Source organism: Protopterus annectens, chromosome 3.part0 (genome assembly GCF_019279795.1).
Source record: "Protopterus annectens isolate FY-2018-M chromosome 3.part0, PAN1.0, whole genome shotgun sequence".
In the NCBI taxonomy this organism is placed as follows: domain Eukaryota; kingdom Metazoa; phylum Chordata; order Ceratodontiformes; family Protopteridae; genus Protopterus; species Protopterus annectens.
This window is the reverse complement of record NC_056731.1, coordinates 17,784,881-17,800,230: the sequence shown is the minus strand read 5'-3', so window position 1 is coordinate 17,800,230 and position 15,350 is coordinate 17,784,881. Positions and strand designations below refer to the sequence as shown.

The 15,350-nt window shown below is 36.8% G+C and overlaps 1 protein-coding gene across 1 annotated transcript in view; it reads left to right on the top strand.

The window, feature by feature from the left end:
- The window catches only part of MYO3A (myosin IIIA), a 2,697,794-nt gene that overhangs the window by 2,173,255 nt on the left and 509,189 nt on the right, over positions 1-15,350 (top strand). The window contains exon 23 of the mRNA XM_044064554.1: positions 9,691-9,770. Within this exon, the coding sequence (XP_043920489.1) occupies positions 9,691-9,770 (80 nt within the window). The remainder of the gene's footprint in view (positions 1-9,690; positions 9,771-15,350) is intronic.

Genomic DNA, 15,350 nt, shown 5'->3' with positions numbered 1-15,350 from the left:
TAGGGTTTAAAAGTAGGGTGGAAATAAAAGAAAAAGAGATGGTTAAGAAGTAACAAGAATTATTTAGAGGGACTGACAAATGGTAAAATAATACAGAATAAGGGGAATCTCACAGAACAAGAAGAGGTGCAACTGCAGAGTGTTAAACAGAAAATAAGAGAGTACCTGTATACTATGCATGAGTTTAGAACAATTGCTTTTAAGCAACTGTTTTTTTTTTATAATAACTCCAGAGCACAAATGCATTTAGCATAATGGCTCAGGCAACAGAAAGTAGAAATGGTTGCTGCCAGGCCTAGGGAGACTACAAAAAGGAAAATAACCAGAAATCCTGTAGAATTATTAGAGATATCTTGGACATTTTATGAAAATCTGTATAAAACAGAGAAATGTAGAGGAAGATGAGGCTCAGTTACTAACAGAATAGGAGGAGATAGGATAAAAATGGTGATGTATAACCAATCTGCAGGAAAGTTTGCAGGATGTGCATCAGCTACTTGGGTGCTGACACAGAGCACTGGTTGGACAGAGAGAGTGTTGGAGGACTTGGCTTGGAACCCTAGATATGGACTAAAGTCTATACCTGTGCCAGTGGAGAGTCTTATTGGGGATCTGGAGAAAGACAGAGGAACCAGCCCCCGGATGTGTTCCCTGTGTGGTCTTAAGGGAAATTGTACTTGATCATCCTTGATGCTGAGAGCTGCATCTGGAGATACTGTGTGTGTACCTGTTATTTTCCCTGTGAACATGCCCCAATGGTGCCAGTGGTGAGGATTGAGGCTCCATTATTACTGGCCCAGAGGTGGTGGGGTATTACATTTGGCAATAAATATTACACAATTAGAATATAAAATAATATTTGCTAATACATGGAATTTAATATTATCACAGAATAATATAATCATAAAATCACAACTTGGCAGCTCTCATTTTCAAAACTGGACCAAGAGTTAATTGACCATTAAGACCCAGTGGAACACCCACTTTCAGATGTAACTGCCAGAATAATTCACGATATTTAAGCAATGTCTCCCTCTGCCCATCACATGGGTTAGTGTCAACCTGCTCCAGTACCCAAAAAAGAAAACAACTATGTTCACAATTCTGAAAATGCCTATATAAAGGATTAGTTTCAACCATTTTCTTGGTCTCATAACAGTGCTCGTATACACTAGTTTTAAGGGGTCTATATTACAACAGCGAAGAGGCTTTTAATCAAACTCCTCTTTGCCGACACATATAGAGTGAACACACTAAAGCGCAAATGCTCAGAATACCGATTTCTTTCCCTGGGAAAGAAATCGGTAGTACTAACACACAAACACACACACTTTCAAACATTACAATGTAGGGGGCTCCACCCCTGACACCCCCTTAACTAAATATACCAACTCCGAGATCGCACTACAGTGGGGAAAGGGGCAAACACACAGAAAAGGCCAAGCAATTTCTTTCCCAGGGAAAGAAATCGCTGTTCTGAGCATTCGCGCTTTAGTGCGTTCGCTCTATATGTGTCAGCGAAGAGGCGTTCGATTAAACGCCTCCGCTCTTGTAATATAGACCCAGTTTTAAGAGTTTTTTTTTCAGCCTTCCCCACACAGTAGGAAGAACAAAACTAACAATAAACTTGGTACACAACCCCTTTGGAAAAGCAGTTAAAATGGCTGTTACCCTTATGGGTCATCCCAATGCTAGGAAGTGCCAGTTCCCCACAATGCACCATATGTTTACATGTTTATATTGATGACACACGTAACGTTTGTATATTCCTTTATTCCTATGGTTGTTCATATAACTAATTTCTCTTTAGACTCTTTTTCTAAAAGATTCTTAATATTATGCCTAGTTTAAGTAAACACAAGTGGTTTAGAAAAAACCTTTAAACTATCAGGCATTTTTGAAAAGGATCCCAATATTCTGTGACAATCTTTTGAATATCGGTCATGTTCTGATTAAATTTCAGTGTAATAGACCTACTCCAATTAGTTTCTTCCATCTCAATTTCCTTCTTATTATAATTTATATTTGTATTTTCTTTCTATTTCTATTATAGTTTTTATATTGGACCAATGTCTTAACAATCCTTTCATTAGTTCCCAGAATAAGGACAAATTTAGTACCCCGTCCATCCAATACGTCTCTTTTTAAACTTTTAACTAAAGCTTTGGGATAGCCTCATTCCAAAAAAGCCCTTCAGTATAACTTAACTCATCTACAAGATTTTCATATACAGAGGTCATATGGGCAGCTCGAACCATATGCACCTTTATTATATTATTCTTGTGATGGAAAGGATGGCTACTATTAAAATACTAGTAAGAATTTGAAAAATTGTCTTTTCTGTAAAGCTTGGATATAAACCTACTATTATTCAAATCCTTTATTAATATTTGTCTGTGCTGTACACATTTTTTGGATCAGGCTTTATGCAGTATTGATAACACTGTACTTTCTTAAAATAACTAATCAGTTTTAAGACATTCAAATGTCGTTGTCTTAAAGTTAACAATAACAATAACCACTGAAAATTGTTAAGTAAGTGATAGGAGTACAACAGTTACTATTCCTTACAGTTTATTGTCACAGGATATCATTGAACTCGCTTGCATGATCACGTTTGGCAGCACCCTGCATTCCACACTATTGTACCGTAGAAGGTAGGTACATAAGATAGAGGATTATGACCAGTGGGTCACCAGTCTTTACCTGCTTACTATGTAAGTACAGGAAAATAATTTTGTTGGGTGGCGAAAGCCAGGGAACCTTTTTGGCTAGGCTGATATAGGCCCCAGGGCCGATAGCCTAGTACCTACCTATGAACCTATGAACCTATGTGTTCTAGACATGGTTGCCAAGAAATTCACCTAAAGAGTGAAGCTCAAGAGAACAATCTTGGCATTCATGTCGTGAACACATAATAAAGTGTTATGATCAGAGACCCAATCATGATTCTTTGTAGTGCACGGAGGTTTATTTGCTCTATGTACCACTAGTTACAGGAAAAAGTGCAAAATGTTTTGCTGGCTTTCAAAGCCATAAAGCATTTAGTGAGTGTTATCTGAAAAACAATGTAACACAGTCTGTTATGTTTACATCCACCTTGCCATGCCTCACAACTGTCCATAATTTCACAAAATGTCCAGATTTATGCCTCATATGTTTTGTCTGTTCCTCATAAGTTCCATGGGTTTCTGACAAATCAGCATACCTCCCAACTGTCCTGAATTACTCATTTTTTACCGAGTTTGGGGGTCTAAACAATGGGGTGCCATGATTCCTGAGTGGCACCACTTAGTTTCCGATTTCCCTGCACTTTATTTTAAATTTAATTTTATTTCCCAGCTTTAGAGCTGACATCATCACACGCGCGATGACGTCAGCTCCGTGAAACAGAGAAACAGCCTGTCAGAATTGAGTTGAAAGAGTTCAACATGCTCAGCTCTTTTCAAATCCTTAGCGGGAAACAGGAGGATGCAAGTTCAACGTGCATAAGAGAGTTGCGTCATTATGACAAGGAAGGGTGTGTGCCTGTGCCTACCGGACAGGAGGAATGGATGAAGCTGCACGCAGAGGTAGGAAGAGCACAAAAAATGCACAGCTGTTTTCATTCCGTGTGTGTGAGCTGCTCATAACTTATGACAAGGAAGGGTGTGTGCCTATGACCGGAGCTGTCTGCAGAGGTGTGTGCCAGCAGTAACCCATTTTAAACTGCAGAGTTCGAAAATGTAAAAAACTAGTGAAATTCTTTTTTGTATTGCTTGGCTGTGACTGAAAATGACAATTCATTTTTATATACCATTACCTCTCATTGTTAAAACTCCAGTGTAATTATCCGTTAAAAATATATCTGCTCATTAGTTCACCACAGTGCCGCATGTCACAGTTTTAAACTAGTTCTCTTATCAGTTTCAGTCTGGGACTTGATTGTCTGTGGTCTATAAATGGCGATCATTAAGACTTTTTGAATTCTACTTGTTTCTGACAGACTGCAAAATTACATGCATAGAACGGACTGCAAATGTACATTTCAAGAAAGCTAGGATATTCTGAGTGTTGTTTAAGGACGATCTTGCTCATTGCAAAAAAATGAAGTGAAAAGTAGAGTTGAAATTAAGGAGAGGATGCCTGCATTATGCATTTAGATGTCTTTCTAGGGACAGTAATATGTGGGCAATTGTATAGGAGTCAATAAATGAAAGAAAAGAAAACACAGTTCAATCAAACTACAGCATTCTTAAATTAGTTGAGCAGCAATGATCCTTTAGTTTAATAAGAGTTAAATTGTTAAGTTTCTTTGGTAAAAATTGTAATGAAAAATGCAGGTATGTTCTATCATTTGCTGCTCCTTTCAGCTGCATTTCTAGTATAAAAGCATTAAAGAATGTCCTCAACCATACATGTCCTGACAGTATGTTATTTAAGTTATGGGGTATTGGGGCACAACTATTTGTCAAGTTGCACAAGGTAAACCATGAAAAAAAGACACTTCAGATAATCTACTGTTGAAATAATTTATTTCTTTTTAACACATTCCTTCCTTCAGTAATTTGTTCAGAATATGAAACTAACAAAAGAGCAAACTGTTATAATCTATAATCCCTTATTCTACCCCTCACACATTTATTTTAATAGTATATGGCCAAAGGCTGAAACCTAGAGAGAATTGTATATTTTCATGCATGCTTGCACAGTTGTTGACATTTTGCAAATGCCAGTTATAGTCTTTGTTTAGCTACTATTTTTGAACACTTTCTCATATTCTGTTTAAACTTTATAAAGTATTATGAAGTGCTACAGTTAAAATTTTAAATTTTATAATCACTTATTCTTTTCACATAAGATGCATTAAATTTTAATTTTTCAGACAAAACCTGTATTGTTAATTAGAGATTAATAATGGGATATGAAATATTTAGGAGTCAGTCAGGAGGATGCAACTTCAACGTGCATATATTTCAGCCTAGAGCTGCAGTGTTATGACAAGGAAGGGAGTGTGCCTATGGGACCGCAGCTGCCTGCAGAGTTGTGCACCATCAATCATTCGTTATTTCGAATACAGAGCTGTTGTTCTTTCAAATGCAGAGCTGTTTTCTGTGTGAGGTGTCCACCATCATTCATTCAAATGCAGAGCTTGTGTGTGTGTGTGTGTGTCAGACTTCATATTCTTCAGAAAATACATGTAACACAAACATTTTTTTATTCTAGCAATTTTCTAAGTTTATAATATCAGTATTTTGGGGGCTGTATTCCCCCATTATTGGCTTTGTCCAGGTTTATTTGTGCTAAGAGGTTGAGAGCTATGGTGAGAAGTAAGAATTGAATTATGTATATCCCCGTTATTGGCTTTGTCCAAGTTTTTGTGCTAAGAAGTTGAAAGCTATGGTGAGAAGTGAGAACTGAATTCACTAAATAATAACCATTTAAGTTTCAGTCTTCCTCTTGTTTAGGAAACTGCTGATTTGGCATAGTGGTATGTTGCTCTGATGTTAATGCACATGGTCCTCCTGGGTTCTAGACTTGGCAGTGAAACACATGGTGGTAACACAACATCTTATTCTAGCAACTTTCTAAAATTATACAAGCAATGTTTAAAATGTGTCCCTGGTTGTTGTGCTTTTGTCCCGTCCCAATAAAGCTTGGCTTTATTCATATTTCTTGTGCTGCAAAGTTATGAGATACCATTGAGTGTCGAGTGGATTTTACAAGGAGCTGAGAGCTTCAGGGGAAGAGAAGTTTTGTGTTGCTTATGCGGAGGCTGCTTGCATTGTTAATAGCATAACAGGTTAAATATTTGCTTCTGATGCAGAAGGCTGTGGGTTCTACTCTGTCTGTTTTCATTGTGAGACTGTGTTGTTTTGTTTAGCAGATGTCTATTGGTGTTTGTGCATTGTGCTATAAAATGTAAAAGTAAAATCCAAATAATCATCATAAGTAATTTAAGTAGTATGCACATTATTGTTTATAATAAATGAGGCAAAATAGCCAGGTAATGGGACGTTGGAATGGCTGCAGGGGGACTCTGGTGCCATATTTTGGCTGTCTGTTCTTCAGTTTGCATTTGAAAGTTGGTATCCCACAATTCCATTGGAGTTGGTGGGGTTACTTAATTATGTATGCACATTTTATGTTAATCAGCATACAGATTTGTACCTATTTTTCATGGGCCTTGTCCAGATTTTTGATGTTTCCAGGTTGAGAGGTATGCAAATCAGTAAGAACTGAAGAAACTAAATAATCACATGCATTTGAGTTTCAGATTTTGCATCCTTCAGAAAATGCAGGCTAACACAAGTGCTGTTATTCTAGCAACTTTCTAAGTTTCTAAGTGCAAGTCGGGGACACAATAACAGCACAGATAACAGGCAGAAACAAATCTTTTTATTCTTCCACTTTTATTTTCTAGTCATTCCTTGCACATTTGATTGTCTAACACAAGACCTGACCTTAAAAAGTTAAGAAGGTTGTGCTTAACATTTGTTAAGATTGGGTATCGCATTATAGTAGTGCTTAACTGATTTGTGTTTTTCCTGATATCAAAGCATAATCACTAAGCTCCGTGCACTACATGTATGTTACACTAACTTCTGAGTATATAATATTGTTTGTGGAGTATAAGCAGAAAGTGATACATTTCTTTTTTTTTAATTGACATTATAATGACTCCAGGTTGTAAAAATGTTATATATACGAAAATGTTTTGTTATTCATCTGTGTTTTAATATATGAATGAAAACATTACTCTGAGTCTGTATTTTACTTTAGGTGCTTTAGTGGAGGTTATAATTTTCATCGTTATGGCATTATGCTAAGGTACTTTAATAACATTTATGTGATGTACCACAGTTAGAGAAACAAACACATCAAGCTGCTTTCAGTAATATATTGCATATAGTTTATCTGTTCATTCCAGGGAAAAGAATGATGGAACAAGGGTCAGCTAGGGAGCCCAGACAATGGAACAACTGGCCAAGCTTGAGGGCAATGAGCATCTGATGTCAGTTTATTCCTCCTAGGGAGAGAAGATGGGTAGATCTTGGCGAACAAGTGCTATATACGATATTTTAGAAGACAAGCAGTAACTCATATATGGTCTCTAAGGACAGGACTTGGTCATATCAGGCAGTGTGTATTTACTGTAGCAAGACCATTTCTTTGAAGGAATACATCCACACATTGAAGATCTTGCTGCTTTGCTGCAGCAGTGCTTCTTCTGGACACAAGGAGACAATAAGTAGGGGAAGCAGGAAAAAAAAAAATCAAGCAAACTATAAATGATTACTTGTCAGGCTTCTACCTCTTAAACTTTATTGTAAGCTAATAAAACAAATAAACTGAAAAAGGCAAACTCTTCCTATTTAGAGAATGACTGACAACAGACTGAATTGCAAAGCTTAAGTAACTGAACAAGAGAGAAAGAGCAGAATGGCCATTTGGATAACTGAGGGATCCACATGCTCATAAGCATGATTAGGACCAAAAACACAAAGAAAAAAAATACATAATATTTAGTTATAGGATCATAAGATCATAGGAAATTATTAGGCTATTGGCCCTGAGGCCCTTACAAGCCTAGCCAAGAATTTATCCCATGTTCTGACAAGACAGCATCCAATGCCCCAGTCCAGCAGGGACACAGGTGGAATCCCAGGGGTGTATTTTCTGTTCCCCATCCAGTTATCCAGGTTGCAATTAAAAAGGTTTAATGAGGTACTCTGCTTGACATGGAGCAGGGGCCTATTCCACAGAAGGGGGAGTCTCTGGGACACAAATCTGTCCTGCCAACAAGTCCTATTGATGTCACAGAAAAGGTTGAGGTCGCTCATGTGAGTTATTCGAGTGGAGCTTGACCTGTGGATATGCAGCAGTCCCATCAAGGCGGGGTCTGAGATTGCTTTGTATGCCAGACATAGGTCACCACTGAGGAGTCTGTAGGAAACTGAGTAGAGGGACAGGGCCTTTAGCCTATCTGTGTAGGGTAGATGGTTGAGGACTTGAATTCTCCTGGTGAGGAACCTCTGTGATCTCTTCAGCAGGTGCATGTGCTTTGTGATTTATATACCGAAAATGGCATTGTACTCAATAATGGTTCTTATAAGGGAACAATATAGGGATGTTATGACCACCTTGTCCCTGGATGAGATACCCTTACTAATGACGTTGGCCATGTAGAAAGCATTCCGTACAACAGAGACAATATGGTGGTCAAAAGTCAGTTTGCTTTCAACCTGGGTGCCCAAGTCCCTCATGACTGATTGCATGCTTAGGACCTTGTTATTAATGTGACAGTTTGTGGGGACGTCATTCTCCCCAAAGGGGGTAATGCATTTTTTGGCATTCAGTTTGAGGCCATGTTTCTGGCACCAGTCATTTGTTTGGGTGAGACCCTCTTAGGGGATGTCCACATCACTAGGGGAATTGCTGACAGCACCCAGCTTGCAGTCATCTGCATACTTGGTCAGCCATAGCCCACTGGTTTTGGCCTGTACGTCAGAAAAGTATATCCCAAACAACAATGGCCCCAAGACCGATCCCTGGGGTACACTGCTCATTACGGGTCAACTGCATGAGGTGACCCCCTGTTTTGACTAGGTGGGTTCTATCAGTAAGCCAGTTCGCTACCCATCTGGTAACATACAGATTGATGCCTAGTTGAGAGAGTTTATCTATTACACCCGAGTAGGGAATAGTATCAAAAGAATTGGCCAGTTCAAGGTAGATGGTGTGCACCATCTCCCCTCATTCATGGCTTTGGTCACTGTCTCAAAGAAGTCAACCAAATGTAACAGGCATGCCCTCCCCTTGATGAAACCAAACTCTGTGGGATCAAGTGTTTGGAGGTTGCCAATGTTTTTGTTAATGAAGTCCATGATAATCTGCTCCATGGCCTTGCAGATCAGGCTAGTTAGGCTGATGGGTCTATACTTTCCTGGAAGGGTGGATGCTCCGGCTTTGTGCAAAATGATGACAGTGGCTGTCCTCCACTCAGCTAGGATGAAGATGGTACTCAGGCTTTCATTGAATAGGGTACCTAATGGTGCTGCAAGTTCCTGCCTGAGTTCATGTAGGATACAGCCTGGGATGTTATCAGGTCCCATGGAGGCTGTATTTTTTTGTCTTTGAGAGGGCAGTGATGACTTGCTCCCTAGAGGTAAGGGGAGGGGGAAAGTGGTGGGGATGTCCTGATTTACGGGAGACAGAGGGGTGAAGTTTTCACTGAACTTGTCTGCCAGCAGGTTGGCTGTATCTACGGCATTTATGTATGTGGTGTTCTTGACCACCAATTCTGAGCAGATCTGGGTGCTTCCCTTGAAATTGTGGACATATGTGAAGAAAGCCTAGTGATTGTCTTTAGTAGTTGTGGCCAGTTTGGACTCAAAGTTTGCTTTGGAGGATTTCACTAGTGCACTTACTTCCTTGTTCACGATAAGGAGAGATTGCTTCCAATTAGGCACCTCCACTTCTTGGTCCTGGACAGCAATTTTTTTTCTTTTATTACAGAATTTACTTATTGCAGATGTCCACCAGACAGGTTTACTCTTCCTTGAGGAGGAGGATTTTGTCCTGTCAGGTATTCCTGATTCCATGCAGTTCTATGTCTCACAAACTTGGCTTATGCCACACCTATCTTACAATATCACAGAATGCATGCATAAGATATATGGCTAATCACTTATTGTGTTCTTTTCCCAGGTAATCTGGCACAAACCAACAGTAAAAGTGCACCAAGTGATCCAGCAGCAACTCCCAACAGAACTGCAAACCGAAGCAAGGTATACCTGTTTCTCTTCATTGTATATGATACATGTTCTGAAATGCATCATTGCATCATTTCTGTCCAAACAAGTAAAAAGTGAAACACATTTACAGGATTTCTGTTTTCTTTCTTCCCTTCTTAACTATTTCATTCTTAGTCTTCTCTGTGCTTTATCCAGTGATAACCTTGCAGGGCTACGAGTGCACAGCCCAGACATACTTCAATTAGATGCAGGGCTAAATTCTTGTGTGTGTGTGTGTGTGTGTGTGTGTGTGTGTGTGTGTGTGTGTGTGTGTGTGTGTGTGTGTGTGTGTGTGTGTGTGTGTGTGTGTGTGTGTGTGTGTGTGTGTGTGTGTGTGTGTGTGTGTGTGTGTGTGTGTGTGTGTGTGTGTGTGTGTGTGTGTGTGTGTGTGTGTGTGTGTGTGTGTGTGTGTGTGTGTGTGTGTACATAGAAATTAGTTCAAAAACTAATAGATAAATCCAGCAGTAAGACTGCCCTGTCATTAAGGTCACTGCTGTACAAAGAAAGCCTGAACTTTAAATTGCAGTATCATCACTGGTTGAAGAATATGGCCACAACTCGCTAATTTCAGGGGTCTCTGGAAATAACATAATAATGCAATAAAGCTATAATAGACTGCATGTACCCCCCCCCTCAACACAGCTATAAGACGCTGAAATCTCTTAAAAGCATTTGATTCCCATATATTGCACAAATGAAAATACTTTTGTTAGCTGACCAGTATTATTGTGTATGCCAATCCATATATTAATAGACTGGAATTCAGTTAAGTAATTATGAACCCATAAGGCCAAAACCATACTACAATTAATCTCTTACTTTGTGATCTTCAAAATATAAACATGTATGGCAGAATAAGAATGGTAGAGGTATTTTCACTTAATATTAGTAGCCACTGTTTTAGTCAGTGAACTAAACCTGGAAGAAAATTAAAATTTTTGTTGTGTGGTAACATTTCATTAGGAGCAGAACATGTGGGCAATGTATGTCTGCTAATGGATAAGCTGAAAAGAAAACAAAATAACGATGGGCTGGAGAACTGTTTTCTCCTGCAATAGTGTCGATGATGCACTGAGGGAGGTACACTGGTCTGTGGTATATTATAAGATGTCTGGAGATGGAAGAAATGAAATGATCTGAATTCTAGAATACAAAATATCACAACTAAAGCAAACAAATATATATATAAAAAAGCACACAACTGTAAGACGATAAACAATTTAATAAAATAGCAAGCACTTTCATTTTTAATGGAAGAAATTGTGAACATTATCAGACAAAAACATGAAGTCACATTTTTCAGTTAAAATCATGTGATCAGAAAACTCTTCAATTAAAGAAGTGACTTTAAATAAAAAATGTTAAATGAATACCATCATTTAAATCTATAGGCTTAAAACCATTACTGTTTCCATTTCACCTCCTCTAAAATCCAGAGTAACCCTTTCTAACACGGAAAAAAAAAATAAAATAAAATGTCTGCATACTTTATTGTGCTTGTCCAAAGCAAACTTTTCATCACCTTTCTTTCTTGCTCTACTACTTTTGTCCTTTAACCCCCGAATGGTCTAACCAGTATAGTCACAGACTGGCCACTGGCAAAATACACTATATTAGTAGTGTCACAATTATATCTGGCATTAGCTCCCACATTTCTTCCTGTTTATGCATTCTCAATATAAGGACTGTTGGACCAAAATCTATATCATCTACAGCCAAAACAAGTTTCAGTGTTCGTGGCTTTCCAAGTGATCATTGTACACCACCCTCACTCTCAGAGCATTTTAATATTCTTTTCTTTTTTATCTTGAATCTGCAATCACATACTTACTCAGGACTTCCTGACCCTTAGGAACATTCCAATGTTCTCTAATTATAGCTTTTATGGCAACACTGTCACTTGAAAACTTTATAGGCAATCAAATTGTTCACCTCCATCTTTCTTCTCCGCATTATCTAGCCCAGTCCCCATAAATGAAGTATGCACTGCAGCTCTAGTTTAAAAAACACTCATAAGACATTGCTCAAAAGTGTGCTATCTCCTGAGCTTTCCAAACAAAAATAACATATTCACTATTTTTCTAGATAATCTTATGAACTGAATCTCAAGTACAGCTTCTTGTATAATTTCTTTTCTATATAATTTCAGAAACAGATTCCCAACTGAATACTTACATTTAAATCTAAAAAAATTGCTTCTTTTTCATCATAGTTCATCTTAAATTTTACAAAAGATGTAGCCTTGTTTTAAAAAGTAACAAAATCACAAAGCTCTTCAAATGATGCTTTCCCCAGAAAATAAAAGCACCATCAATAAAATTCAGATAAAATCTACAAAATGTTAAGCAATCAGATTTCAACACTGTTCTTCCCAAAAATATATTAGTGCATGTTGGGATCATCGCAACCCTCATGATCACTCCCCTCAATTGTTTATATGCCTCCTCTCCAAATACAAAAAGTATTGTCTAGAATTAACTCAAGTCAGCTACACAGCAGGTCTACCTTGACCTGGATCTGTTTTCATACTTATTTAATAAAAACCTGGTTAGTACTTTAACCTTTGTCTTTCAGAATAACTGTGGATTGACTAGTAGGCCCTCAACCTGTTCGCACTGCTTAATTTTTTTAAGCAAAGTTCAACAAATCCTTCAAAATGTTATATCTTTCTTATATTAAGATTTAAATACTGTTCAGCCATAGATGCCACATATTCTGCTTTAAAACCACTAGCTGCTACAGTAGGGCTAAATGGTGGATTCTGCAAATTTTAATCTATTTTGGGATTCCAAAAATAATGAGTAGTCTTGGATTTTTAAAAGTAAGAAAATAAAAACAATATCATGGTTTTACATCCCCTCTTCAGCAATCTCAGTTAATAAAATGAATAATACGAATATATAAGAACGTACCCACTGGAGTAAATGCCTCTTTGCCTACGAATGCAATAAAAAATAACAGTCCACTATATAAAGCAAAGAGGCAACCACACAGCACCAAAAGATCCAGACTTAGAAATAAAAAATCCAGCTAAATACGTTCCATCAGGTTTTATTAGCGTGCACCAGGGTAAGCGCTTTCAAAAACAGCTTCATCAGACCATTACATTTTCAAAAACTGCTAAAATATATAGTCATCACATGTTAAAAACAATTAATCAATTAAATCCTTTGAAGATACATACTTGGCATTAATATAGTTAAAAATAGTTTAAAAAATATGTATAACCTGCTATATCATAAACTGTTATGCTTAAACAAAGCCATATTACTTAAATACAAAATTATTTGGATATATCTTATTACATAAACATATGCCTACAAATAATTTACCTACAAATAATGTGTATTTATTAATTACACTGTATAAATGTATATAAAAATATGCAATAAATATTTAAATATGTATAAGTATGTTCCTATACTTCTATCATATGGACACGTTATCACTTATAATCATTTAAAAACAATTGTTTGAAAAAGTGTGAAAACTTTCATATCCACAAACTATAAATACAGTCAATGCAGAAAACATTAAATAATTACGTAGACCTTATATATATATATATATATATATATATATATATATATATATATATATATACTGAATAACCCTTCATATTGGGGAATTATTAATGTATATGTATAGATACAACATATCCTATTAAATTAAATCTAAATATTCTAACTGGGAATAAATATGTTTTAAAAATTAAAGTATATATATATATATATATATATATATATATATATATATATATATATATATGCATATGAACATTTAAAGGGGCATGCCACATACAATGGCTAACTAGCGATCAAGCATCTAGATCTTAGAATGGGTTTGAGTGGGGCCCTTTCATTAAGGCCTCTCCCTTTATCTGCCCTCATTCTCATAATCCAATTTATTTCCCTCTTTTCTGTACTATTTCGTATATTACCTTCCCTTACTATTGAAATGACAGTATCTATAACCATGAAGCGAAAAACATGTTCCTGTCCAAGAGCTAATGTATGTTTGGCTAAAGCATCTATAACATAACCTATCCTAATGGCATAAAGATGTTCTCTCATTCTGGTTCGAAAAGCCCTGTCAGTTTTTCTGATATAGAATGAGAGGCATACTTGACAAACAGCCAGATATACTACATGGATACTGCCGCAATCAGCAGATACATGAAATGTAAAATGCTGACCTGTATCTGGATGTATGAAACCATCATCCATTGCAATATATGAGCAAAAGTTGCATTTACCACAGGGAAATGTCCCTGTATAATTATGATTGCAAGATTTAACTGTTGAATGGCAGAGTAACCTTTTAAGGTTGGATTTATTTTTGTATTGAAACTTTGGTTTGTCCCCAACTGTATTTATTAATTCCATATCAGTAGTAAGAATATGCCAATGGCTATTAATAAGCTCCATTATATCTTTATTATCACTTGTATAATACATGGGTATCTTTAAATATGATGTTCCACTATTTTACTGGTTAGGCACAAATGTATGAGCAAAATAATATGGTGCTGCTCTATTTTCTCTCAACAAATCCATATTTTGTAACCGTATCTCAATCTCTGAGTCTTTGTACCCATGTTTAAGAAGTCTTTGTTTGAAAACATTAATTTCTTGTTGATATCCTTCTTCTGTCACATTAAGGCATGAAATTTTCATGCTTTGCCCTTTTGAAAATATTATTAAATATGCATGGATTGTGCATGCTGCGCCGATGAAGAAAGGTATTCCTATAGCATTTTATTTCTAAAAACACCTGTATTAATGTAGGTGTTCATCACTCTTTCAACAAACATGTCCAAAAACTCTATTTTGGTATCTGAATAATTGCACATATACTTTAGGTATGAAGTCATGTTATTCATTAATGTAACACACCTTTCCAAGTCTTGAGAACTACCCTCGCATATGAAAAAAATATCGTTGACAAAACATCGATAAAAGTAAATTCCTTCCTAATACCAAGAATTGGGAAACAGTTCTTCCTCTTCCCATATGTCTAGAAACATGTTGGCGTAGCTATTGGCCCAAGATGTGCCCATAGCCATGCCATCACGCTAAGTATACATGTTTTCATCAAAAACAAAGACATTGTTCTCAAATATAATTTCCAAGAACATACATATAAGATCCACTTTTTGCTCTGTGTATTCACTATGTTCAGCCAGATATTTCTTAATAGAGGCTATACCTAAGCCATTAGGAATGATGGTGAATAAAGACTGCACATCAAGGGTTACAAACAGCATATTAGCTTTCATTTCAGTTTTACTAAAAAAAATCATACAAATCTGAGAAGAATTGTTACGTTTCGCTGAGTATATATTTATTCCCATCTAATATAGGTCTAAGATGTTTTTCGACATAGAGGGGAAAAAGGTTCAGTACACCATCCCCTACCAGAGACTATAGCTCTCATGGGGGGATTGGCGCCATCCTTATGGATTTTGGGTATTCCTTGTATAGTGGGGACCATTGGATACTCTACTTCCAAAAATTTTGCTAATTCAGTATTTATAATGCAACTATCTACCAATTCAACAATTGTTTTATATAT